The 24,704-nt window shown below is 40.1% G+C and overlaps 1 protein-coding gene across 1 annotated transcript in view; it reads left to right on the top strand.

The window, feature by feature from the left end:
- STPG3 (sperm-tail PG-rich repeat containing 3) overlaps window positions 1–24,704 on the top strand; it is a 209,551-nt gene that overhangs the window by 116,437 nt on the left and 68,410 nt on the right. Inside the window, exons 4-5 of the mRNA XM_044057920.1 lie at window positions 11,027–11,091; window positions 17,373–17,516. Coding sequence (XP_043913855.1) covers window positions 11,027–11,091; window positions 17,373–17,516 — 209 coding nt within the window. The remainder of the gene's footprint in view (window positions 1–11,026; window positions 11,092–17,372; window positions 17,517–24,704) is intronic.

Raw genomic sequence — 24,704 nt, 5'->3', positions numbered from 1 at the left:
GTCTTCCCCCATAGTGCCTTTTTTTTAGGCAATGCCAAACTGAAAGTACTTCTGACATAAAAAATGAAAACCAAGAAAATCTAAAGGTATTACTGCTCAGTGCTAGGAGTTTAAACAAAAAACTCCACTCCCTGGAAGCTCTCTTCACCCTAGATAGGTCAGGCCTGACCATAAGCTAATCACCCTTGACATCCACACCCCTCCCCCACCCCCTATTAAGGAAACCTCCGTAAAAAACTTCTCCAAAGCCAACTTCATGCTACTCAAGTCAAAAGTGATAAACTTCATGACACCCATGCAGAAAGTTCAACTGCTGAGTCCTACACTAAGGCCCTGTATGAGCACATCCACTTGTGCATGAATCCCCAGAACCAAGACGCTTTCCTCCAAAAAAAAGGAAGCCAATCTGGTGGTCCCCTGCCATAAACAAACTTTACAACAAAAGGAAGAAACTGTTGTAGAAAAGAGGAAAATCTCAGGATGCAAAAAACTCCCTTACCAGCCTCAGTAAGAAGCTGAGATCCCTCATAAAATCCTCCAAAGCTAGTTACGAAAATAAAACTGCCAAAGATTCAAAAGACAGCCACAAGGCATTCTATAGCTATAGCAAGAATCTAAATGGCAATGCTCAGATCTGCTCTGAGCTACAACAGAATGACATTAAATATACTGATCCCAAGGATATTGCCAATATCCTGGCAGATCGATTCAGTGCCAACCTCACCCCCCTCTCACCCCCTAAAGGGCTCATCTCAGTACTGAAAGATTGCCAAATTCCAGTAATAATGGCCACACAGGTAAAAACAGCACTCTCCAAAGCTAAGAATACAGCATCCATGGAACCAGACGACATCCTGAGCTGTGTACTACATGAAATACAAAATGAACTGGCACCTCACCTAAGTGTCATGTTTAATCATAGCCTCACCTCAGGCTTTGTGTCCACTGAGTGGCACACAGCTACAGTTATCCGACTCCACGGGTATCCACCTTGGATCCTGGGAACTACCACCCCATCAGTCTGAAGAGCCTGATCTGCAAGGCCATGGAACGCATTATCATGGAACTTATAAACAGAGACAATGGCAACTTTCAAACACTGGACCCCACCCAGTATGGGTACGTGAAGGGCCGATCTTGTCTTCTGAACTTGATTGACTTCTTCGAATCAGTCTCCAGAGCTGTAGACAAGAGTAAGGTGGTCCACACAGCCTATCTGGACCTCGCCAAGGCCTTCAACACCACCCCCCACTCTGGAATCATAGATAAACTTACTAAGCTGGGCATTAATCTCTACATCACTCGATGGGTTGCCAACTAGCTTACTGACAGAACCCACACTGTAAACGTAGCTGACTCCAAATCCATATCCAGACAAATGACAAGTGGAGTACCTCAGGGTTTAGTCCTGGGATCACTCTTGTTTGGCATCTACTTCTCTGAAGTACAGGCCAGCACTAAGGGACTCTGGATAACAAAGTTCGCAGATGACTGCAAACTGGGAGCCATTACTGAATCCCCAAATGATGTGGATATTGTACAAAAGGGCCTTACAGAAACAAATGCTTGGTGCCAGAGCCATGGGCTCAAGCTCAATGCCAAGAAATGTATAGTTATCCCCTTTGGGGAAAAAACATGTACTTGTGAATTACCACATAGGTGGCAGTACACGAAACACCGAAAGTGTGATAAGAGACTTAGGTACACAGGTGGACAGTAGTCTCACCTTCGATAACCACATCACCACAACAGTCAGGAAATCCTTCTATATGGCACACCTCATCACTAAGGGCTTTTCATCCAGAAAAAAGGAGGTCATTGTCCCACTGTACTTATTCCTCATTAGACCCATTATAGAATACAACGCCTCATTTGGTATGTACCTTTCAAGACATCTGCAACAACTGGAAAGGCCGCAGAAGTACCTCACTAAAAGTATCACAGGCCTAAAGAAGATGCCCTATGCTGACCATCTAAAAAAACTCCAGCTCTACTTTGTTGCATATCGTCTGCTCAGAGGCGATCTCTGCTTAAAATACAAGGCCATGTCAAACCCAGAGCTGTTGGACATGCTACACTTAAAAAAATCCCAATTCCTCAGAGCCACACACTCCAGGGATCTAAACCTTGTCATCACAATGAACAAAACATGCTGAAGGGATAGGTTCCTGACCCAGAAACACCCCAAACTCTGGAATAGACTATCCATACATGTCAAGCAGAGCTCTTCTTTGGCCCTCTTCAAAAGGAGCCTTGACGACTGGATGGAAGATAGGAAATTCACCCCAGGGATCACATCAGTCACCCTGCTAGACAGGGGTCCAGGGAAGTAAATATTGTTGGAAGAAATAGCCAGGGAATTGTTATGGCTAAGCTTGTATAGGCCCTAGGGCAGATAGCCTAGTACCAACCTATGAACCTATAATGCTGATGTCTGTGCAGTAACTGCGACGTGGTTTAAAGTCACAGACAGCACACCGACAGTGCAAGTTTCTAATGCTTTCCACACATTTAGACCAGCTTCTACACAGACAAGAACTAAAGGTGGATGTGTCTTGATTTACATCAAAAATAAAAATACCCCAAGCCTGATCAAACAGGACAATGCACTTGAGCTGCTCCATGTTCAACTCACCATAGGCAAAATCCAAAACCAGTTCCTTGCAATATATAGGTCCCCTTCTATGACACAGGAAACCCATAGGATGTATTTAAACTTAATAGAAACACTCACCATCCAACCCAATACCATATTTATGGGTGACTTTAATTACCCCATATTAATTGGGAATCCTATATGACACCAAACGTACATGCACAGAGATTCCTGGATTTTGTAACCGCAAACTCCGTGGATCAGATTGTCACTACAGCAGTCGGGGTGCAACCATAGTGGAGCTGATCCTCATTAATATGGGAGAGTACTACACACCCCTAGTGTAATGTCATCCTTGGTAAGGTCAGACCACAGAATGGTCTCCTTTGAAATAAAAATAAAACGTGAAACCCCAGCTAAATCTGGCATATTCAGGAACTACTCTAAGGCTAACCTGCAATTAAGTGATCATCTGGAAACATTTCAAGCCCCATAAACCATGAGAACACTGAAACCCTAAACAAGCATATTAATAGCTGCTTAGAGGCAGCTGTACCCACCAGGAAGAAGTACAGAACTAACACAAAAACCAAACCACCCTGGTGGAATCATAACATCAATAGGCTACATAATAGAAGGAAGAAAATCATGGCAACAATTAGGAGGTGCAGCACCCAGCAGGATAAAAACACTCTCATCAAACTAAACAAACAACTCAGAGGACAAATAAAGTCTACCAAAGCCAATTTTGAGGTAAAATTAGACTCCCAGGCCAAGGACAACCACAAGGCATTCTTTAGCTATGTCAGTAACTCCAAGCCAACCGGTTTCATGGTGGGGGTTGTTTTACATTCTGTAAAGTTTTGTGTTTATCTAATTGCCTGGGGGGTCTATCTTTCATTTTATACTACTGGTATAGTTACATTTCTGTGTATTTGTGCTCAGTAGCAGAGCTGCTTAGATGGCTGTGACTGATTCTACAATCATCTGGATATACAAAGCTGATATAAGTATATATTTTTTAACTTGTTCTGTTTCAGAAATAGTTAACAAAGCTGTACTGCATTTATTTATTTGTTTAATTGAATATTGATTGAATATTGGAAGTCTCTCTCGTTGTAGTTTGTTTCAGCTCCAAGCCAGCCGGTTTCATAGTGGGGGTTGTTTTACATTCTGTAAAGTTTTGTGTTTATCTAATTGCCTGGGGGGTCTATCTTTCATTTTATACTACTGGAATAGTTACATTTCTGTGTATTTGTGCTCAGTAGCAGAGCTGTTTAGCTGGCTGTGACTGATTCTACAACCATCTGGATATACATAGCTGATATAAGTATGCTTTTTTGCACTTGTTCTGTTTCAGTGATAGTTAACACAACTGTACTGCATTTATGTATTTGTTTCACTGAATATCGATTGAATATTGGTGGTCTCTCTCTCTCTCTCTCTCTGCAGTTTGTTTTCTCACCCTCTCGCCCAAGTGTTTTTGTATTCTTAAACTTGGTGGCTTTAGAATTGCACACCCCTGCTGTAAATTTGTCTTTGGATACTCCTCCTAGCCCCATCTCATTTGCTCACTCATCTGAGTAGAGTGAGATCATTTGGGAAGGACTACCCCCTTGCTTCTTTGATTTTGGACACTCCTACCAGTCCCATTTCATCAGCTCGGTTTACTGTGTACAGGGAGAGCATTTGGGAAGGCCATTCCCTTAGTTTCTTGGTCTTGATTTATCTTCTGTTTCCTCCCTCTCCACTTACAAAAATTGCACTTTATTCATCTGCTCTTACTTTAACTGTTTTCTATCTATTTTATTACCTTATTTAGCTTTGCTGTGTGCCCTAAAGTGTTAAAGTACTATTATTCTGATGCATTTATTATTGCTTGTTAGTACCTGATTAAATTTATCTGCTATTCTAGGCATCTTCATTTTGGTTTTAGCATTTTTGCTTCAGGCTAGTTATTTTACATTTAAGAAGGTTTTTGTGGTCTACAATCTTGTGGACAAACCCTTATCAAAACCCTCTCACCATACATCCACCAAGTATTCAGAACACTATGCCTGGACAATTCCCATCAATTTCTCCTGTCAGCCTGGTCAACATGAGCATACTGAGACAGTGTAGCAACTGCCTCATGTTCACTGACAACCCTCTTCTCCTAGCACATAATTCTTCTACTTGCGAGAAATGCATCTACATCAGTAACCTGGAATCCATGCTTTCTCACTCCACAGTCAGTACACCTGACAAAGAGGAGATTGCCAGCACAAACAACACACCACCCACATCACATATCCAAGCACAACATACACCCACCTATACAGAGGTTCTCAATAAAAACTTGTCTAAACAGCAGAGACCTCCAAAACACACCCACAAGCATTCTACACACAACACCAAACACATCACATACAGCAGGCAACACACCAGTGTCTCACAAACACAGCCCATAGGGCATAACAATAAAGCAACACAGCCCATAAGGCATAACAATAAACCAAAATTACTAGTCATTGGTGAATCAGTTGTGAGACACACCAATGTCCCCCTCACCAGGCTCAACAAGAAGAAGGTCGTGGTCAGTTGTATGTCAGGTGCCAGAATCCACCACATCACGCACACACTTAAATCTCTCCACAACAAGTACAAGTATGACTCTGTCATTGTCCATGTTGGCGTGAACAACTTGAGACGTACCTCCCTGGACTATATGAAAAGACACATAATTGAGCTCTAAGGGTATGTGTCCCAGGCAGGTATGACCCTAGCTCTAAGCACCATCCTACCTTCACCAAGAATGATACCACAACACCAACAAAAAATAATTGACTTCAACAACTGGCTTAGTTTCTGGTGCCATTCCAAGGGGATCCACTCTCTGTCTGCCTGGGACGATATGGTTGACAGCCCTCGATGCTTTGCCAGTGATGGCCTCCACATGTCATCCCTGGGATTCCGGATCCTGGCCAAGGCTCTTGCCTCCCCATTATGTCAAATCTTCCAACATTAAAGATCTGTCAAAAAGCAAATTGAAGGTCATGCTGCTTAATGCTAGGAGCCTTAACTGGAAAATGCAATCACTGGAGGCTCTCCTCATACTGGAAGATGCCGATGTCTGTGTGGTCACAGAAACTTGGTTCAGGGCTACAGAGAGCACTCCTGCCTTACCAAGCTGTATCTCATTCTACACATTCTGACCCCAAAATGAGTTTGGGAAGACTATAGATGGTGGAGTCTCTATCTTCATTAAGGACAGGCACACCTCCAGACTGGTTTGCCAGCATGATGCACTGGAAATACTCCAAGTGCAACTGACGGTTGGCAAGACACCCATCCAAGTAATAGCCAGCTATAGACCCCCCATGACTCAGGACACCCACTCCTCCCATCTGGACCTACTTGACTCATTCAAGGTACTCCCTAACACCCTGATCCTTGATGACTTCAACTACCCTACCGTAGACTGGGTGAACTATTCCTGCACTAATGCACTCACCCAACAATTCCTTGACTTAATCAGTTCTAGTGCACTAAACCAGTTTGTCTCATCTCCCACAAGGGGAGATAACATTCGGGACTTGGTTCTCACCAACATGGGTGACCGCTGCACTACTCCTATAGTATGTTCTTCCTTGGTGAGATTATATCATCAGTCTGTCTAATTCAAAGTTTCTATCCCACCCACACACACCCCCAGCCGTAACCAGGCTGAAAAACTTCTCAAAAGCCGACTACAACCTCCTAAGGGAGGGTATCAGTAGTTTCACACCAGCGCCCCCCACAGAGGATGTAGAGAACTGTGCTGAACAGTACACCAGTGCAGGATACAAGCATATGTACAACTGTATGGACTCGGCTATAACCAAGAAAACTAAAACTTGCTCCTCAAGGAAACACAAACCTGTCTGGTGGACATCATCTATCAACAGGCTTTACAACAAAAGGAAGAAACTGTTGTCCAAGGGTAAAAAGGAACAAATTCCAAATTGGAAAAACTCCCTCGGCAGGCTCAACAAGCAAATTAGATGACTAGTGAAAATCTCCAAAGCCAATTATGAATTGAAACTAGCCTCCAAAACAAAAGGAAACCACAAAGTAATTGCTATGTAAATTGTTATTCACTATGTAATCCAATGTATATACTGTTTGTTTATTTTAACTGTGGAGCTTTTCTCCCAGGGCCTCCGCTGAAAATGGACCTACGTCTAGTCGGACACTCCCGGTCAACAAATTTAAATAAATAAACAAAGCCTTCTTCATTTACATCAGAAATTTCCATGGAAAAGCTCGGGTGTTTTCCAAATTAGTACTTAACGGTACCACTTACACTAATCCTGTTGACTTAGCCAACCTGCTGGCAGATAGGTTCAGCCCAAACTTTACCCCCCATCCCCCCAAAGTCCCATTCGACATCCATGATACTTGTCCTGCACCTCACATCTCTGTAGATTAAGTGTTAAAGGCCCTATCCAAGGCAAAGGACACAGCTTCCATGGGACCTGATAGTATCCCAGGCTGTATTCTGCACCATCTCCAGCAAGAACTAGCTTTGGCATTGAGCATCCTATTCAACCAAAGCCTAAGTACAGGCTTCATTCCAACAGAGTGGAGAACCACCATTGTCATCCCCTTGCACAAGGGTGGTGCCACTACTGACCCTGGAAACTATCGCCCCATTAGCTTGACAAGTCTGATCTGCAAAGCTATGGAGCATATTATTATGGATATCATAAAGAAGGACATAAGCAATCTCCAAGCACTTGACCTCACCCAGTTAGGATTTGTCAAGGGCAGATCTTGCCTGTTGAACCTGGTTGACTTTTTGAGACTGTCACCAAGGCCCTGAAAGAGGGAAAGTCAATACATACTGCTTACCTTGCCTTGGCCAAGGCCTTTGGCACAATACCCCACTCAGGCATCATTGAAATGCTAACACAACTTGGTGTAAATCCATATCTCATCAGGTGGGTGGCCAACTGGCTCACTGATAGGACCCACAAGAGGTGTCTCCATGTCTGACAGCAGACCTGTCACTAGTGGTGTTCCCAAGAGATCTGTCCTGGGACCCCTACTATTTGGCATCTACTTTTCAGACATCGAGGCAAAGACAAAAGGCCTGTGGCTGACCGAGTTTGTGGATGACTGTAAGTTGGGTGCTGTGACTGACACCCCAAATGATGTTAACATACTGCAAGAGGGCCTAACAGCAACAAATGATTGGTGCCAAACACATGGCCTTAAGTTAAATGCAAAAAAAATGTATTATCATACCATTTGGCAAAAACACAGCCCCTACTGATTACCACATCAACGGCAACCCCCTAAGCACACAACCTGGGTTGAGAGACCTGGGTACTCAGGTTGACAACAATCTCACATTCGACCATCATGTAGCAGCAGGGGTCAGAAAAGCCTTTTACTTGGTTCATCTCATAAGTAAAGGGATTGCATTCAGGAAAAAAAAAGGAGGTTGTTATCTCTCTGTACTCCTCCCTCATTAGGCCAATAATTGAGTATAATGTCCCATTTGGTATGTATCTCTCCATACACCTGCACCAACTGGAAAGGCCACAGAAATACCTCACAAAGACAATGCATGGCCTCCAACACCTGTCCTATGTGGACAGGCTGAAATCACTGTCACGCTACTCGGTATCATACTGATTGCTCAGAGGTGATCTGTGTCTCGCCTACAAGGCAATATTGGACCCTGCCCTACTACAGATGCTGCATATCTGTAAGTCTAACTCCTCACTCATTACCCACTTGAAAGGCCTAAATCTAAAACGCAACATCAACAAAACCTGCTGGAGAGACAGGGTTGTCTCCCCAGAGGTTGCCCCATCTCTGGAATACATACATGTTAAACAAAGTACCTCGCTGACCCTCTTCAAGTGCAACCTTGATGAATGGATGGGAAACCATGAATTTGTCCCAGGGGTTCCACATGTGTCCCTCATTGACAGGGGTGACAGGTACTGGCTGAGGTTTCTTTTTTGGGGATAAACTCTCAGCTAGGCTTGTTAGGGCACCAGGGCCATTAGCCTAATAACGTCCTATGATCCTATGATATATATATATATATATATATATATATATATATATATATATATATATATATATGGGTTACCTTCATTTCGTCAAAAACTCATTTGACTGACAAACATTTTAGTCAGACCAAATGACTGAAACTTCATTTCACTAACACTTAATTTGACTGACAGTTAATTTGACTGACAGTTAATTTGACTGACAGTTAGTACTGGCAGTGTCTAGAGCACTGCAAGGCAAGTAGAAGGAATATGTCCTTTTCACCACTGTAGTGCAACCCTGGAGTTAGTATATATAGTTAGAGGGTGTGTGGGGGCACAGCCCCCCACTTACTTTGGTTTTACTAAACAATATAAAACCAAAAGCAGAAAATATAACATGAAAGTAAGTGGAGGGCTATGCCCCCCCACACACCCCCAGTTTCTTACTGTCTGGGTTGTAACCAGCTTCCCATATAGAGGTCTACTTTTCAGATTAGTAGGTTCACTTGTCACTCTTCTACATCTTCATAGGTTCATAGGAGGTTACTAGGCTAGAGCCCTTACAAGCCTATCCATATTAATCTTGAGTTGCCTCAATTGTTCAATTGTCCTTGGTTAAATGGATGTACTTTGCAAAGTGAGTCTATGATAAATATCAACTACCCCTGTCCATGAGGGACATGGGTGCCACCCCCGCAGTGAATTTGCGGTCACCCATCCATTTGTCCAGGTTGCACTTGAACAGGGTCAGTGAGGAACTCTGCTTCATATGAACTGGAAGTTTATTCCAGAGTACCGGCAATCTCTAGGAGATATATCTGTCTCTCCAGCATGTCCTGTTATTGTCACAGGCTAGGTGGTTAAGATCCCTAGAGCAAGAGATTCTTGTGCCATTTGAATTGCGGATGTGCAGCATATCCATTAGGACAAGATCAGAGACTGCCCTGTAGATCAGGCACAATATTATAGGCTCATGCTAATCTGTCAATCTGTAAACTATTACAAGCTAATAATCAGAGATCAGAATCAAACCATGTACCTTATATCTCTGAGGTAAGGACCTTAACTATTATGCCAACCCCAACCACCCCTTTTAAAAACACTTAAAGAGACACAGCTTCTCAATACCTTAGAATTAGCACCTGGGCCCTCCAAGGTATACATGCTTAAAATATTGGTGCAATCCTTGAGTTACAGCACCTGATTTTCCACATACATCAAGAAGGAGCCATGGAACCAGTTAACCATGACGTACTCTAATTTTAAATGTTAATTTAACGCGTGGCGAGAAGCTCTGAAAATGAGGAAAATAACTGGATTCTCACTAGTCCTCTAGTCCCAGAGGACACTGTGCATCCGTGTCGCTCTATAATCAAGTACAGCAAATCCTAGCGTTTCACACAACAAAAGAGGATATCTGGAAAAACCAAAGTCTTCTGGAAGAAGACAGAAAAGCTTCCAGGATTAGCCGGCCTTCCCGATCTGACTTTATTTATACTAACAAAAAATTGACCCAGAACTCCTTTCTTTCTTTGGCTTTGACAAAGATCTTTAAGGGGGTGTATTAAGGCAGTGTAAGAATTAGAATGATATCAGAGGTGTGCTTTACTAATCAAATCCTAACAGAAATACTTAACACAACACACATCTGATTCCAAAGCTGCTTATGAAATTCTGTGATCCAATGTTTACTCATTTTCAACAATTGTTGGCCAGCGTTGTAATGAAATTAAGGCTTCAGGAAGCTGAGGCAGTTTGGCTACAGAAGGTTTGGGATTTTCTGTGATACGTTTTTACATTATTTCAATAGCTTCCTTAAAGGAACATCTACCTGGATTTTACTGTAGGAGTTTACAGATACATCCCAAGATACTTTGCAGTTTTCAGGTATGTGTAATTTTATTTAGTTATGCTTGTCTATGCTTCAGTTTGGAAAGAAGATTGCATGATATATATTATTCCACATGTGGACAGTCATGCAGAGGTGTAGCTAGAAGGACTGAGCTCATAGCTGCTGCTTACATTAAACATAACAGAATGAGTAGTGCACTATTATGACGCTGTGGTTAACTGAAGGTAGCACTGCACCTCTGCCATCTCAGCACATTGGCAACCATTTTGAAGCTGTGGTTAATTGAAGGTAGCAGTGTACCTCTAGCATCTCAGTGCACTGGCAGGCAGCCATTATTAAGCCAGGGTTAACTGAAAGTAGAGATGCGCCTCTACAATCGCAGCACACTGGCAGGCAGCCATTTTGATGCCATGCTTAATTGAATGGCATCTAGTCCTAACCAGATTTTGATACCAGGTTTCAGTGCTACACATTCTGTGTTATTTATGCTACATAGTTGATTGCTGTTTAAACTGCTCTACCAATGACTTCTGTTTTTTTTCCTTTTAGAGGAAGTCTCAAGAATATTTATAATGGTCCCTTGTACCCAATGCTGAAACCACCCAAAATGATTAGTAAGTATTTAATTTGTGAGTGTCTTTGCTTTTCACTATACAGTAGTCATAAATGAAATAACTTTGTAAAAATGTACTACTTCAGAAACTTACCATTGGCTACAAGTGGGTATAGCAGAATATGTCAGAGAAGAACTCATATTTTAGGACCTGACAACATTGGGAAGAAAAGGCCTAGATATGTCAGGTCTTATAGTAAAATAGTAGCCACACAACCCAGGTGAATGTGCATCCAAATGAAGAGTGTATCAGCAAGCTACAGGTTTGCATGAACTAAACACCTTGGTTATAATACTGGTCAGAGATCTAGAGTCATTTCGCAAAAAAATAGGTAGATCAGTAACATATTAAATTAACACCAGAGTAATCAAGCAGAGAACACAAACAGTGAAATAATGTATAGATGGGACTGGCATCATTAAAAGAAAAGTAAAAACATAAATAAACCAAAACAGCAGCAAAAGAGTTCAGATGAAAAGCATTATTAAACATGCAGAAAAAATCACTTCTTGAGGTTGCTGCTGGTCTGATAACAATTGTGCACGCATAAGTATATATGTATGTATGTATATATTTATTCATTTATTGTTATTTTTGGCCCTCTACCTCCATCACTGATTATTTGTCCATGTTCCCTGTTGACCTATTCATTTCCTTCTTATGGGAGAGGAATGATTCTTTTATTTCTGTACAACAGGTGGGCCCTCTGTTTTCAAGGAGATAAGTCCTGAGAAGACCATCCTAGTGAGGGCACTGCCCCCAGAAGGCCAAGTGTTGAGAAGAACATTAATGCATGAGCAGGGAGAAATTTACAAGGAAAAGGGAATCTTAATTGGGATGGAGCATGTAATGGCATCTCATGTAACACCGCATAAGTCAGCACCACTTCCCCACAGCCCGCCCACAGCTGGGGATCACCCATTAATCTCCACTGACAAATGACATGGGTCAGTAATAGAAACCTACACCCACCCCTCAATAAGGAGAGCTGCTATTGGCTGTTCAATCCTCCCTAACCCATCTGGTTCCTCCAATGCTGAGTTGCTAATTGAACCTGGGCAAGTGCTCATAGTCAGGGCTCCACCCCTCTATACTATGGTGGTAGAATCATACAAGAGCATTTATTAAACAAATCAAACAATCAGTTATCAGAATCATTTAAAATGATATCTAATAGTTCAGCCATCAACACTGAGTTCCACAAGCTGTTGCCATGGACAGCAGTTCACCACATGGATCATCTTCAAGTCATCTAATGTATTTAACTTGCACTTGCCTTACTCAAGGTAACCATATAACTGAATTAAAAACATCTGATAACTGCCTTCCCTACCACAGACTGATATCAGAGTGTAGGCAAACAGAAAGAATCAACCAGAGGAGGTTAGAAAAGGCTGGAAACAGAGAATGCAAAAGCAATTTACAAGGGAACAATGGGAGGACATAGGTCTGGATGACAAGTATGAAGTCCAGAAGGTTTAAGATTTTTGTTGGAACTGTTTGCATAGGTATATTTTTGCCAGAAACAGACTTCAAAGAATTTTTCGCCAGTTAGCAGATGTTGAAGGTGTGAGAGGGAATAAAAAGGATAACTGGGAACATGTTTTTTGGGATTTAGATAGCAGATGTTGAAGGTGTGAGAGGGAATAAAAAGGATAACTGGGAACATGTTTTTTGGGATTTAGATAGCAGATGTTGGAGGTGTGAGAGGGAATAAAAAGGATAACTGGGAACATGTTTTTTGGGATTTAGATAGCAGATGTTGGAGGTATGAGAGGGAATAAAAAGGATAACTGGGAACATGTTTTTTGGGATTTAGATAGCAGGTGTTGGAGGTATGAGAGGGAATAAAAAGGATAACTGGGAGCATGTTTTTTGGGATTTAGATAGCAGATGTTGGAGGTATGAGAGGGAATAAAAAGGATAACTGGGAACATGTTTTTTGGGATTTAGATAGCAGATGTTGAAGGTGTGAGAGGGAATAAAAAGGATAACTGGGAACATGTTTTTTGGGATTTAGATAGCAGATGTTGGAGGTATGAGAGGGAATAAAAAGGATAACTGGGAACATGTTTTTTGGGATTTAGATAGCAGATGTTGGCAGTATGAGAGGGAATAAAAAGGATAACTGGGAACATGTTTTTTGGGATTTAGATAGCAGATGTTGGAGGTATGAGAGGGAATAAAAAGGGTAACTGGGAACATGTTTTTTGGGATTTAGATAGCAGATGTTGGAGGTATGAGAGGGAATAAAAAGGATAACTGGGAACATGCTTTTTGGGATTTAGATAGCAGATGTTGGGGGTATGAGAGAGAGAATAAAAAAGCATAACTGGGAACGATTTTTTGGAGTGTAATGAGTTGGCAGAATCTATAAATTCCATACAAAATACTCTCAGAAATATTAGGTGAGTAAATGGGTTTAACTGAGGAAATGGTTCTTTTGATGTGGTACACAGGATCTGAATTGCTAGATGTAATAAGGCCTTATTAGGTTTAATTCTGCTGGCTGCCAAAAAAAGCAATCACTAGAAAACGGAAATCACATTCTAAACCAAATGTATTTGAAGTTTTAAATATTGTAAAATAGGCAGAAGAAGTGAAAGTGGGATCTTTAGAAAAGGGAAGTCAATTACATAGAAATAAATGGAATTTGTGGGGACAATACATGCAGACTAATGCTCAGGGTGAGGAGAGAGGAACAGAATGGCAGTTGTTGTAAAGAAAGAAAGACATGTGTAACGTAATGTAGGTAAAATGAGAAAGTGATAATATGGCTTGTTTTCTTTTCAATTAATGAATTCCTGTTTATGTCCTGAGTAATAATTTAATAAAGGTGTTTAAGAAAAGCGCAAGAGTAAGTGAATCATCAAGACAAAATACTGTAAATCACATTGGTGCACAAAACACCATTAAAGCAATTTTAACAGGACATATCTAAATATACTAACTCATAGATTACACAAACTCAGAGTAAACACAAAAGCTAACTTACAGAAAGTCATCTTGTCTCTCTATTCTGAGTTATCCAGCCTTGCAGGGGCAGTGCTAATTATTCCATACAGGACAAGTACATTGTGATTGAAAAGTTTACTGTGCCTCATTTTGAGCCTGCTAATTCATTTACGCTCATACATCTTCACCTGAAAGACTTTCTCGTTGCCATTACAGGAAGCAGAAGAATTTTAATCTTCCACAAAAACATGGTATTAATAAGGATTAATTCTTCATTCAAGCCCCAAACTGTCTCAGCCTTCCCTTAACCAGTCAGTTCAGCTCCCCATGTTTGATCCTAATCCTCAGAGCAAATGAAAGGATTCAGCCCACTATAAATGTCCACAGGCAACTGAGATAGCAGAAAAACAGAACCAAAGGTATTAGACTGTCTGATTAGCTGTTTTTCCTACTTCATGACAAGCAAACAGTGAAGGCCAGTATCCAGACACACTCAAGATGACTGGCCAACTGCATTACATTTTGTTGTGATGATCATAACAACAACCTGACTGGGCAGGTGTGGGCTCGCATTACAAGAACTGCTGTGGCATTATTCAAAAGTGTTTCTGCCCAGAGTTTCTGAGCTAATGCCACCTGGAATGCCACTCACACTTTTCCAAACACTATAGGCTCCGTCTGCAGTCTGGGACAAGGACAGGTTTTGAAGCAGCAGTTCTGAAAAGCAGACTGTACCCTCCTCTACTGCTTTGGGGTCAGTGTTGCATGTCTCTTGTATTCAAATGAGACACTGAGACACTGTGCATTGTTTATTGTACATAAACACATCAGGAGATGTAACTGGAACATATACTTTGAACTTCATAAGCTAATTGACTGAGCTAGTACTTCAAACACATTCGCATGTGCATCTCCATTCATGCCTGCATTCACCCTGACTGACTATACAAAATGGCACTGATCTTGCACGTGCTCAGTAACTTATATGCACGTCACCGCATGTGCTATCTAGATACAGTGGCTGACTAGATACAATACACACAATGATCTACAGTCAGGTCCCCTTTTAATCCTTTGTATTTATCCATTCACTCTGAATGTACAGCAGTGATCATTATGGTGATTATTTTTTTATTTTTTTTTTTTTAATTGATTTGTTAACTGAGTAAGCGCATTTGAAACATGAAGCCTTTTCAGGGGTGACCCAGAAACAATGTTTGTTTAAAAAAGTGACTTGCTCTGAGACACACAACAGGCAAAGATGGAAGGAGCCAAACCCTTAAATACAGGAAAGAGCTCTTTAATTGAGAAGAAGGTTAATCCTGTGTGTTAACTGCCAAACATAGTATAGCTGTATGAAAATGCTCACTGTATGATAGATGTTCAAATAATAGGATCATTGTTGCAGTAAAAGTCCCCGCCTCCTTCCTGTCTTTTTGTTTTGTTATGCTGTTTCTCCTCATTACCTTCCAACCAGTCAGCTCTCTCTTTCCCAAGACCAATCAGCTCTCTCTTTCTCAAGACCAATCAGCTCTCTCTTTCTCAAGACCAATCAGCTCTCTCTTTCTCAAGACCAAATCATACAGGCTACTATCAGGGTTTTTTTCCTGGTACGTATGCTTAACAAGAGCACTCAAATCACTGTGATGGTGTTCCGTGCCCTTCCATGACATGAGTGTGTGTACACCTACTTGGGCTACAATCACCCATTTGGAACACTAAGCCCACTCCCCCTGGTCTTACAACCACTGTTGTAGAAGCCTCTGCTTGCATGGAAACAATTTGGGAAGTTCGGGCACAACTCAGGTGCCAGAATACTGCTCATGAATATGCTTGGCTACAAGGGTCCTAAATATGGAATTCTACAAGGGTAGTAGCTAGAAGGCTGTAAAGAGTGCAGAAGACACTTTAAAAAGAGTAACTTTTAGGGAGAGTAAGTAAAGGCAGAGTGGAGATTTAATGAGTCAGGTGGGTAGAGATGTCTATTTTCAAACACTGCATAGCTTTTGCCTTTAGTGTAGTAGTGATGGTCCATATTGCCAGTCCTTGTATAGATATAGTGAAATTAAGGTTCTCTCTCCCTTCTATTACTATATTCTAGTGTGTAGTAAAACTCACCCTTCATGAAAAAAGCAATAATTTTGTTGTGCTGATACAAAGAACAAGGACCGTAAAGGGAGACTTGCCATGTTACTTGCCCCAGTCTTCACGGCAGCATTTCTTCAAAAACTGCAGAGTAAATCTTAATAGTCCCAGATGCCTGAGGAAGTACTTCTATGTGGCACAACTTATAATTAAAGGTATGGCATCCAGATCCAAGGAAATTATAATCCCTATGTACTCATCCCTCATACCAATAATTGAGTACAATGTGCCATTTGGCATGTACTTGACTAGGCACTTACAGCAGTCAGAGTGACCCAAGAGGTTCCTCACAAAGAAAGTACAGGGTGTAAACAACAGGTCATATGCAGATAGACTAATAGCCCTATCCATTTCTTTTGTCTCCTACTGACTATTAAGGGGTGACCTATGCCTGACCCACAAGGCACCCATAAATCCAGCCCTGATGGAGCAGCTACACATCCACAAGTCAAACATCATGAGGGTAACCAGATCTAGGGATGTAAACTTAGTCAGAGACTCAAAAAAACATGCTGGAGACACAGATATATGTCTCGGAGATTGGCCCTACTTTGGAACAGACTTCTAATTTAAATTAAGCAGAGCCCTTCCCTGGCCCTCTTCAAACGCAGTTTCAATCAATGGATGGGGAATAGCAAATTCACACCTGGGTAGTGTATTTGTCCCATGTAAGCAGGGGCAGTTTGTAAAATACTCAAGACATAGGCACAAACCCATGCCATCCTCCTAACCCTAGTGTTCATATATTGGGTAAAATCGGGTTATAGTGGCTAGGCTCATAAGGTCTCCTAAGCTGTTAGCCTAGTAATCTCCTATGAACCTATTTTGGTGTCTGACCAGCCCATAAAAGAACTGAAGATAGTCTGAGCTACTTTTTTCTTTACAGCCAAGTTTCTAGCTTAAGCTACCAGCTAACCTGACTAGTGGTTAACGGATATTCAAACTCTTCTTGGAGTCAGGCCTGAAGATGGACGTTTGACTAATGCTAATCACATTCATTCTGAATGTATTGCAACAGACATCCTTATTCTGAACATCTAACAATAAGTAAATGCAGAATGATGACCTAAAAGTTACCCAATGTTTCAAGTTAATTTCATATAGGCCTAGCAATATGATAATAAGTCTACAGTGAAAAAAGTTAATTCAGTGGAATACAACCTGTGTTCTCTTCCTCCTAGAATGGAATGAAGCAATGGAAAGACGACCACCAATACTTCAAGATATGGAAGGTCCAGGACCAACTACTTATTTTCCAAAAGTAGTACCCCTTCATGAGATCAAATCCCCTGCCTACTCTTTTGGAAGGCTGCTTCCTGTCAAAGGTAAAGTGTGTTCTAAGCTATTATTCAATATATTTTTGTGAACTATTTTGTTGAGTATATCCCGCGTTGTCTACCCTAACTCAAGGTACATTTATCTCATTGTCAGTTATGTCTACCACCACAACCCCAAGACTGCAATATCTAGGTACTTTAGACTATTTGAAGTTTTATCAAATACCACAATGCCTAGATAGCTGCATAGTACAGACACATAAAACCTTGACTGTTACCTAGTCACCCTGGGTTTGTTTAGCAGATGGGCATCAGAAGTGCCTGTCAGGGTAAGGCTGGAAATCATACCTCTCAAACTCGTGGCACAAGAAACCTGGACAAAGCCTAAAATAATGGGTGGGGACAAAGGCCCAAAACTAGGGGCATATTTTAAATACTTAGAGAGTTGCTAGAATATTTGGATTTGTGCCATGATATAATTTCTGAAGGATATGAAGTGTGAAACAAGTGTGAAACTCAAATGTATGTCATTATTTAGTGACTTCAGTTCTCAGTAATTTGTTAGAGAAACACAAATTTTATGACAAACAAACCAAAAATATAAGACAAAAATCTGGACATTCTGTGAAAATCTGGACAGTTGAGAGGTATGCTGGAAATGAGCAGGCAGTGTTACCTTCCCCATAATGCCCTTGGTGGGTGAGGGAGGGAGGTAGCCCAACCTACTCCATGACTGGCTCCAACCAGGGGCAGGACACCATTCAGCAAATGAAGAGTTCTGCACCCAACAAAATGAGCACAGTACAGTTGCCACATTAGGGGCTGAAGGCAATGACAGCATGCATTCACCAGAGGTCAACACTGTGGGAGTTCACAGATGGAAGGCTACCGCAGGAATTGGCATAAAGATAAAGGAAAGAAAAAAAATCACCCACCTTCTTTGAATACCTGAATGACAGTCCTTTCTCCACATGGTTCTCACCCAAAACCAATTACCTAAGGGAGAGCAGCACCTTGGCAAATCTCTAGAGGGGATAGGGGATCAGGGGATCCCCCCACACAGGGTGATGTGAGGTACACGTGGTCAGTCTAAGTAGAAGAGGACTGGCTGTCACCAGGAAATAAGGGCAAAAAGCATTAAAAAACTATAATATTTGAGCAACCTTTTTTGAAATGGGAACCCTAAAGACAGCTTCAGTTGAGTTTATTTCTGCATGGCAGTAAACTTTCTCTGCTATACCAGTGTCACTGGAGATATTTGGAGTTCTATCTTATGCTGTATTATATGTGACTCAGACTTACTTTGTGTCATTCATTTGTATTTGGCATGTAATTATATTACTACCAGATCTGCCTATGCTTGCCTGGATATTTATTTATTTATTTATTTCTGCAGTAGTGGTGCCGCGGTAGCGTTGTCGCCTCACAGTAAGACGTTGTCCTGTTCAATTCCCAGTTAGAGCATCTTCTGTGTGGAGACATGCATGAATGGGCATGCCTTCGTTGAAGGTTGTGCGTCAGGGCTGGCAACTTGGCACGTAAAAATCCACTGCCAATCATTAGCGGACCGGAGTTCTGCTGTGGCGACCCCTAACCAGGAAAAGCCGAAAGACACAACAACAACATTTATTTATTTATTTACTTACTTATGTATGTATGTATGTATGTATGTATGTATGTATGTATGTATCTGACATGTGTTTCCCGGCAAAGCTGACTCGGCCAGAAAGTGCCCATTTTCAGTGGAGATCCAGGGAGAAAACCTCCACAACCACAATCTTTCAAAAATCACATTGTGATGACAGGAGGTAATGCCAGCTATGCCAGGAGGAGTAGGACAGTGGATATGTAAGATATGCCAACACAGATAGCTGGAATATTATAAATAATTATATGTCATTTGTATCTCAAACTTATTTGTACAGATGGTTGTGCTGGAAATGTATTTGTAAAGTTTAAATAAAGTAATCCAACACTGTATACAGCAAAGCAAACACATAGAAGAACCATAAAAATAAACTTCAAGCACGTTTATTAAAATGAACCCTGTGCACAGGAACGGGTAAGCACTTTCACAGTTAGCTTCATCAGACCAAAATATTGCACACCCCATAAACAAGTTTAAATACAACAACCTGGCCAATCAAACTGCATGATGAAAATCACATGACAAAAATCACATGACAGAAAATCACATGATGAAAAGCATTTGGTTGTACCTTAATTACATATTGAGTACAATATAAAACATGAATTTATAACTAAATTTCACCATAAAAGCAAATATACAAATCACAAAGTACAACAATTTATAACAGTAAATAAAACATATAAAATATATGAACCAAAAAAGGCAGAACAGCAAAAGACAAACTATGGAACCCCAATGGCTACAGGCAGAATGCTTTAAACGTAAAAAAGTTTATTATGAAACTCAACATGTTCTTCATCACTCTCGTAGAGTAACTTCATCAGAAATAAAAACTAATTAGAAAGTAGCAGTTTAAAAACCCAGCACTCATTGTCACGTGGTGTTGTGAACCTATCAGCTCTCAATACTATTTAAACTCATACAGTATTAAATAGGAGGGTCAACTAAAAAGTAATTTAAATGTGTCTATTAAACAATTTAGCCACCCAAATAACAGTCGGACAGGAAAAACACATAACAAACATGTGTAAACATTATACAAAACTTCACTAAAAGACTTTAAAACCTTATCCAAAATTAGGGAAAACATGTATAAAGTATTTATGTATCATCTACTTAAGCTTTTTAACTTTAGTAGGCAGGAAATGTTACAATTTTCATTCAAGCCTGGGTATGAAAAAGCATCCAAGGCTAGTTGCCATTCTAGTTTGCGTTCCTCAAGCAATAAACTACTAGGGCCTCCTCTAATATCTGGCACTATCTGGGCAATAGCTTGAAAATGGAATGTGTGGCCATTGCTTAAAGACAAATGCCTAGCTAAAGCGTTTTCAGTTTTGTTTTTATCTATAGCATAAGTAAGCTCATAAATCCTTTCACGAAACTTCCACTTATAATGTGTGTTTTATTACAACTTTTAACAATGATAGTGAACAAGTAAAGATGATTCTGTATAAGAATTGGACCTTCTTGTATAAAGATAACCTAATGGTAGATAGACTGGGTAATTTACCTAAAATTGTTTACAGAAGGGGGTCTAATCTGAAAAACCTCCTAGAAAGTAAGACCACTAAACCTAGTGGGAGATCTGTAGGCATGTTCATATGCGGAGCATGTAGGATGTGTAAGTACATTAGGATTGGTAATTCATTTGTGTGGGTAACAACAGCAAGTACACGATTAAATACAAACTGAACTGTGAATCCAGGGGAATAATATATATAGCAAAGTGCAACAGCTGCCTGGCGTTTTACATTGGTAAAACTGACCGGACGTTTCGTGAAAGGATTTACGAGCATACTTATGCTATAGATAAAAACAAAAGTGAAAACGTTTTAGCTAGGCATTTGTCTTTAAGCAATGGCCACACATTCCATTTTCAAGCTATTGCCCAGATAGTGCCAGACATTAGAGGAGGCCCTAGCAGTTTATTGCTTGAGGAACGCGAACTAGAATGGCAACTAGCCTTGGATGGTTTTTCATACCCAGGCTTGAATGAAAATTGTAACATTTCCTGCCTACTAAAGTTAAAAAGCTTAAGTAGATGATACATAAATACTTTATACATGTTTTCCCTAATGTTGGATAAGGTTTTAAAGTCTTTTAGTAAAGTTTTGTATAATGTTTACACATGTTTGTTATGTGTTTTTCCTGTCCGACTGTTATTTGGGTGGCTAAATTGTTTAATAGACACATTTAAATTACTTTTTAGTTGACCCTCCTATTTAATACTGTATGAGTTTAAATAGTATTGAGAGCTGATAGGTTCACAACACCCTGTGACGATGAGTGTTGGGTTTTTAAACTGCTTCTTTGTAATTAGTTTTTATTTCTGATGAAGTTACTCTACGAGAGTGACAAAAAACATGTTGAGTTTTATAATAAACTTTTTTACATTTAAAGCATTCTGCCTGTAGCCATTGGGGTTCCTTTTCAATAGTTTATATATATAAATATATATATATATATATATATATATATATATATATATATATATATACATAAAACATTCAATTAAAAAGCCATAACACTTTTCAATGCCTAGATTTCAATACAGGTGTAAGGAGGGAGGCTTTTTCACTTAAGCCTTTCCCCTTATCTGCCCTAAGTCGAATGATCCATCTCCCTTCTTTACTCTCAGTGCAGTTCCTAATGTCACCTTCTCTTATACTAGGAAAGGTATGGCCAATGACCAAACAAAACGAAAGGTATGACTGACCCCTTCTTGCATAACATGCTTAGATAGTGCATTGTTGCTAGAACTTATCCTTATATTGTAGAGATGTTCCCTAATCCTGTCTTTGAACATCCTGTCAGTTTTACCCACATAATAGGATGCACACACTACACAATAAGTGAGGTAAACCACATGCTGGGTAAGGCAGTTAGCAGACACCTTAAACACGTACTTACAACCTGTATCTGGATGAGTAAAGGAACCACTATCATCAATGACACTACAATAATTACACATACCACATGGCCTAGTGCAAAAATCCTTATTAACCATTGGCATGAGAGCGTCTTTCGGTCTACACAAAATTCTTTTCAAATTAATTTTATTTTTAAATAAAAATGTAGTTGTGTCTCCTATAGTTTCTCTAATAACTATATCTGTAGTGAGGATTTCCCAGTGCTTCCTGACTATGTCCATGATAGAATGAATGTCAGTGGTATAGTACAAGGGTACCCTTACCTTGTTAACAAGCTCATTAGCCTTACTGACATCTACAGTCCCACCTCCATTAGAAAAATATGGATAGGCCCTACTTTTACACTGATCTGGTATCTCATTCAAAATGGTGTCAACTTCCTCAGGGTGGTATCCTCTGGCTAAAAGCCTGACTTTCAAGTTAACTAACTCAGAGTGAAATACGTCATCAGAGGCATTCAATCTAGACACCCTCTACCTTGTCCTTTTTCTTAAAGACAAAATGAGGGTGCATGCTACATCTATGAAGTAAAGTATTTCTGCAGCATGGTTTCCTATGGACACCACTATTGACCATCCCATTATCCAACCTTTGTACAAAAACATCAAGATAGGCTATTGAAATAGGAGAAAAGTACATGGTAAACTTCAAATATTTTGTGGCCCCATTAATCTGTTCATAGAAGGTTACCAACTGGTCCTTACTTCCTATCCAAATAAGAAACAAATCGTCCACAAAGCGATGATAGAAAGGGGCAAACATAGAGAACAACTCATTAGTAATTAAGTAGACCTCCTCCATGGCCATATACATGTTGGTGTAGCTATTGGCACACAAAGTGCCCATAGCTACGCCATCCTTTTGTAAAAATATGTCACCATCAAAAATATAACTATTATTTTCAAGAACAGTCTCCAAAAATAAATACAGGAGATTGATGAAAGCATCACTGTATTCACTATGTGTACTGAGATATCTCAGTACTAAGTCAATGCCAACCATGTTAGGAATAACAGTGAATAACGATTGTACATCAAGGGTGACAAAATAAAATTCCATATCCTTATCTAATCTGCTAGTAAAACTATACAAATCCAGAAGGAACTGCTTAGAATCTTTTAAAACAAATGTATTACTATCAAGAGTAGGGCATAAATGCTTCTCTAGAAACAAAGAGAACGGTTCAGTACACCAACCTCTGCCAGCCACAGTGGGGCACAGAGGAGGTTTCAAGACATTTTTATGAATTTTAGGTAGTCCTTGAATAATCAGAATAAGCGGATGTTCATCTTTCAAGAAATATAGTAAGTCAGATGATATTAATTCACTTTTAAACAAATCCTCCAACATATCATGAATCCTACGTTCTAAACTATACACATAGCCAATATCTATCTTTAAGTAAAAGTAGCTATCACTCAACATACTACACATAGAAGCATTATAATCACATCTATTCATAATAACAACAGGACCACCATTACCAACTGGTCTAGTAATTATGGTGTCATTATTTTGCAATTGGAACAGAGCTTTCCTTTGCTTCCAACTTACATTAGGCTTCTTATTATTATGAGAGGCATGAATACTCCTGGAATCATATAAAGCAAATAGGTCATTTTCCACACGTTTGTTAAAGGCATCAACTAAAGAATGTATACTAGGCATACAAGTGCTTAAAAAACAAACCATCACCTAATGAAGTATTGCCAAATTCAAGCTTTAACAATACATTTCTACTAAATAGTTTAATGTCAAGTGAAGTGTCCGTAACATTACTTTTCCTAGCAGGAATAAATGTAAGGCTCTTCTCCAAGACTGATGCCTCATCAGTGATTAGGGCATGAGCAGAAATGTTCCAGACTAATTGGCCCCCATTCTGTTCGACGTTTTCTTCAAAGTTTGGCCCGAGTTCCTCTCTACTGAATGTTTCAGTTTCTGCCACTCACTACTTAGTGAACATGTCCTGCCTTTCCCAATGTTCACACTGATGGGTAAAGGGAAAGTTGGAGAGGAAAGATTACTTTGGGCCATAGTATCCTTGTGGGGAACAGGTACTGTTGGGGGACATTTTCCTTCTAACATCATTGCCAAGTGAGAATGATTGAACAGGCCTACTAATATCTACAACATTCACATTAGAGGTAGATGGGTGGGGGGTAAACTTCCTTTACTATAGAAGCAGAGGTTCATTCCCCACTAACAGTACCTCTGGAATCACTCATGCTATTATTTACTTTTAGCATTCTACGATTTGATTCAACCACTTCAGCATTCCTAGTACTATGGTCATTACGTGGCCATGTAAAAACATGTCCCCCTCTTAAAATCAGAGAAATCCCTGTCAGTTTTAATTTTTTTCTGTTCTAACAGCATTTTCTCATAGATAATAACACCATCCAACAACCCTTCTAGCACCATGTTAGCTAGTTGCTCAGGGTAGTTCTTAAATATTAGTTCCTAACATGGTTGGCATTGACTTGTACCGAGAAATCTCAGTACACATAGTGAATACATTGAAGCTTTTATCAATCTCCTGTATTTATTTTTGGAGACTGTTCTTGAAAATAATATTTTTATTTTTGATGGTGACATATTTTTACAAAAGGATGGCATAGCTATGTGCACTTCATTTGCCAATAGTGACGCCATGTT

Source organism: Protopterus annectens, chromosome 16.part0 (assembly GCF_019279795.1).
Source record: "Protopterus annectens isolate FY-2018-M chromosome 16.part0, PAN1.0, whole genome shotgun sequence".
NCBI lineage: Eukaryota > Metazoa > Chordata > Ceratodontiformes > Protopteridae > Protopterus > Protopterus annectens.
Note: the sequence above shows the minus strand (reverse complement) of the source record. Positions and strands in the feature narration are given on the sequence as shown.